The 4145-nt window shown below is 34.5% G+C and overlaps 1 protein-coding gene across 1 annotated transcript; it reads left to right on the top strand.

Moving 5' to 3' along the window:
- Positions 1–919: 919 nt before the first annotated feature.
- On the top strand, positions 920–3578 carry rgs4 (regulator of G protein signaling 4). The gene is made up of 5 exons (XM_084128922.1): positions 920–1055; positions 1380–1496; positions 1713–1774; positions 2327–2490; positions 2585–3578. The coding sequence occupies exons 1-5, from the start codon at positions 1012–1014 to the stop codon at positions 2831–2833; spliced, it is 636 nt and encodes a 211-aa protein (XP_083985048.1). The 5' UTR covers positions 920–1011; the 3' UTR covers positions 2834–3578.
- Positions 3579–4145: the final 567 nt, after the last annotated feature.

Below are 4145 nucleotides of genomic sequence, written 5' to 3'. Positions count from 1 at the left end.
ATTTGGCCTGTTGCCTTTTCCTTTTGGTCTGTAGTAAATTATTTTTTTCCATTGAAGAGATTTGTGTCATGACTTGATCAGTTCAAAATAATAATGGGGTCTTGATATAAAGGAAATATTTTTTTTTAAGGATTTATTGAAATTTATGACTTGGACAGAACAAATGTTCAGTTGCCTTGTGCACAGCTTTATTCTCATTTGTAGTGGTCCTAATGTGTAATATTTATTTCTTATCACAGATCAATTTATTTAGGTCATTGAGGGGTACAAACAAGTTAAACTGAGCATGGAGACCACAAGTATTTGACAACTTAGAGAATGTTGCTTCTCTGACCTTAAGGGCTTCATGGTGTCGTGGAGGTCAGTCAAAGTGTTTAAATACATTTTGTGCTGTGACTGTTTGTTCAGACCGCTCTGGTGAATAATGGCAATATTATGACACAAACATGACATTTGGAGAATATAATATTTGCATTACAAATATGAGTGGCTTTAATTAAAAAAATAAGTATAGAGAACTTTAAACTATACTTGGGTGAAAAAAATGAAATATGAAGCTTAGTATAGCTCTATAAATGACATATTAAGTTCTACTACTACTGTTTTTTTTCTTCCATTTTTTTATTATTTCATTTTTTTAAATTAATTTTATTTTATATTTAATTTATTTTTTTATTTCATTTTATAGTTTTGTGAATGCATTCAAAAAATGAAGTGAAAGAACACCACAAAAAAATCCATCACATGTTTATTATACATCATAAATTGATTTAGGTTCAACAACAAAAAAAGTTCACATCAAACTCCTTTCCTTTCAAAAACTTTGGAAATTACCTTGGTTTTGCATCTGCTTGGTTTCTGCCTCTGTTGTGATTGGCTGGCTCTTCTGTTGTGAAGGCTGGGGCTGTATAAAAGAAGAGTTGTAGGAGGAGACTGCATTGAGATTGTGAGGATCTGCTTTGTGACACACTCTTTTTCTGTAGCGTTGGATTTGTATTACGCACCAGCACCATGTGTAAAGGGCTCGCAGACCTACCCGCAACCTGCTTAAAAAGGTATGAATATGCTCATTGCAAATTATAGATGATATTCTTTATTATTAGTTCAATGTTTCAAGACTTTATATGTTTTTATACTCTGTATACTCTCAAGTGGACTAATAGCAACATATGTTGTTTTGATATTTCAATATTTGTTTTAAGTAATGGAAAAAGGAAAAGAGTTTTATTATGCTTGTAGTAAATTAGAAGCAGTCGTTTGAGAGATATTTAAGAGAAAAGACGGTACTTTTAAGTTACTTTAGCTTTCCATAGTTTTGTTTTTCACAGTAGAATCTTTAAAGCCAAATCATTAATTTAATTACATATTTTCTTCAACAGCGCCAAAGACATAAAGCATAAGATTGGCTTTCTGCTTCAAAAGCCAGATCCACCTCAAGAGCATAAGGCTTTGAAGGAGAAAGAGAAGGAGAAGGCGAAGGTCACAGAGGTGAACAGGTAAGGCTGGAGCAACATGGCTATTATATTATATTATATTATATTATATTATATTATATTATATTATATTATATTATATTATATTATATTATATTATATTATATTATATTATATTATATTATATTATATTATATTATATTATATTATATTATATTATATTATATTATATTATATTATATTGAACATTTTGGTTATTAATTCTTCATCTGATTGTAGAATCTCTCCTGCTGAAACTGAGAAATGGAAAACATCATTTAACAACCTGATCAAAAATGATGGTAAGTTTCCAGATTATTTGGTTATGCAATAATAATAATAAAAAAAATCTGCTCCTGATTAAATCTTAGAAATCAGCATGTGTTAATGATGAACAGGCTTCGGCTTACTAATGGCTTAATAAGTAAGCCTGAGACTTCTGCACTGCCCATTGTTTATTCGGCCTTGTATTCGCTGTCAAGGAGCCCCTGGCCTCATTAATGTCTCTGTTAAAGGAGACTATGTTTATAATCGCTCTGACAGGCCATGACCATATTTTTCTCACGCTCCAGAGCACGCGTGCTACGTGTCCGCACTCCACTGGTGGCCCCTGAAGAGCTCGAGTGTTCTGCTCTGGTGGGCTTCAGGGGTCATCAACCACTAGGGCAGTCCTCAGAGAATCCCCTCAGACTCAAAGCCTTGACCTCTTCATTCCAAAACCTCCTCAGCATCCGCTCCCTCTGAATAATGAGATTAGATGCAGATTCTATTCTATTCTATTCTATCATTTTCTAATCTTATTTAATATTTAATATTCAGTATATTGATTCTCACTTAAATTCTTTCCATTTCAGATGGTCGGAGGGCTTTCGCTTCCTTTTTACAGTCTGAGTACAGTCAAGAGAACATTGAATTTTGGGTGGCCTGTGAGGATTTCAAGCAGACATCAGTGGACAAGATGAATCTGAAAGCTAAAATGATATTTGAGCGATACATTGATGCCGATTCCCCCAGTGAGGTGAGAGCACTGCTTGACTGCACTAGGTCTATTCGCTTATCGCATATAAAATGTCCTCATTAATCTCCATTAATCTTCTTTTTTTTTTTTTTAGGTGAATTTGGATTCGGCCACCAGAGAGCAGGCTAGGAAGAATCTGGAAAGGTGTGACGCATCATGTTTTGATGAGGCTCAGAGTAAGATCTTCACACTCATGGAAAAGGACTCGTACAGGCGCTTCCTGAAATCCAAACTGTTCCTGGAACTGTCTCAACCACTGACGCACAACAAAACCTGTAGTTTAGAGAAGAAAGGAAAGCAACACTTTTCTGACCACAGTCAGTGCCTGCCTAGTTATGCCTAATCTGACCATAGATGAACAACGTGTATGGCGAACTTTGCCATAATGTGATTTCCATTCACTTTGGCTTTGTAACGCTTGTTCATGTTTATGAATAAAAAGGTTGTAAGCCAGTGCCAAACTAGACATCATTAGATGGTTCAGCCATTGTGATCGTACACATTTGCCACTTTTAGCTTTGCAGCAATGTTGTGACTTCTTCAGAGTGAAAGTCATCCTCTGAACGGATTTTATGCAGGCAGTGCTTTTACTGACAACAAAACCCCCCACATGTATTCAACCTTAAAATTCCCGGAATTGGCTTTGGGAAAACAATACATGTGTTGTAGTTTACAACTAAGTGACTGTTACAGACGGAAAAATTCTTGTGCTTAGGATTTTATTTGAGCTACGATGAGAATAGCATCATCATCATCACTAACAATAACCAATTGTATTCTCTTTAACCTTGTAATGTCATGTAATACGAGTATGTATATATGTCAATGTATAAGCTCTCCTAACTTTAAAGGTGATGTAATTTCTTTCTCCTCAAAATGTGAACTTTCCAGCATTTTTTTTTTCTTCTATTGGCCATTCATCATAATCCACAAAATGACAAATGAATGTGATAAATGTGCATGTGCAATGTATTACCTGTCATTGCCAATCATTCACAAATGAAAATGTGTCTCGGCTGTAAGGCAAACTTTACATATCGTATCACAACTGCTCCAGTTAGAATAAATGGCCACATGTGAGATGTTTACATATTTGTTTACTGATACCATATTTATTTTTGTCATATTTATGAATAAAATAATATCATAAAATTCAAATGGTCTCCAAAACACTTACAGATCTAACAGACAACTGCTGCATTTTACATTTTGAAACAAATTGCATTTGAAGATTTAGTCTTGAAGGGTTAGTTCACCCAAAAATTCTGTCAATAATTACTCGCCAAAAAGACTTTCGTTCATCTTCGGAACACAAATTAAGATATTTTTGATGAAATCTGAGAGCTGGATCACTCCTCCATAGGCTTCTATGTTGCTGGCCCAGAAAGTTAGTAAAGACAATGTTTAAAATAGTCCAAGTGACTACAGTGGCTCAACCATAAGTTTATCAAGCGACGAGAATACTTTTTGTGTGCAAAAAATAAATAAAAATAAAATAACGACTTTATTCAACTATTCATTTACTTCTGTGTCTTTACTAACTTTCTGGGCCGGCAACATAGAAGCCTATGAAGGAGTGAGCCAGCTCTCAGATTTCATCAAAAATATCTTAATTTGTGTTCCGAAGATGAACGAAAGTCTTACAGGGTTGGAAC

This window comes from Abramis brama (assembly GCF_963993115.1).
Source record: "Abramis brama genome assembly, chromosome: 11".
Taxonomy (NCBI): Eukaryota; Metazoa; Chordata; class Actinopteri; order Cypriniformes; family Leuciscidae; genus Abramis; species Abramis brama.
This window is presented reverse-complemented; position numbering and strand designations above follow the sequence as displayed.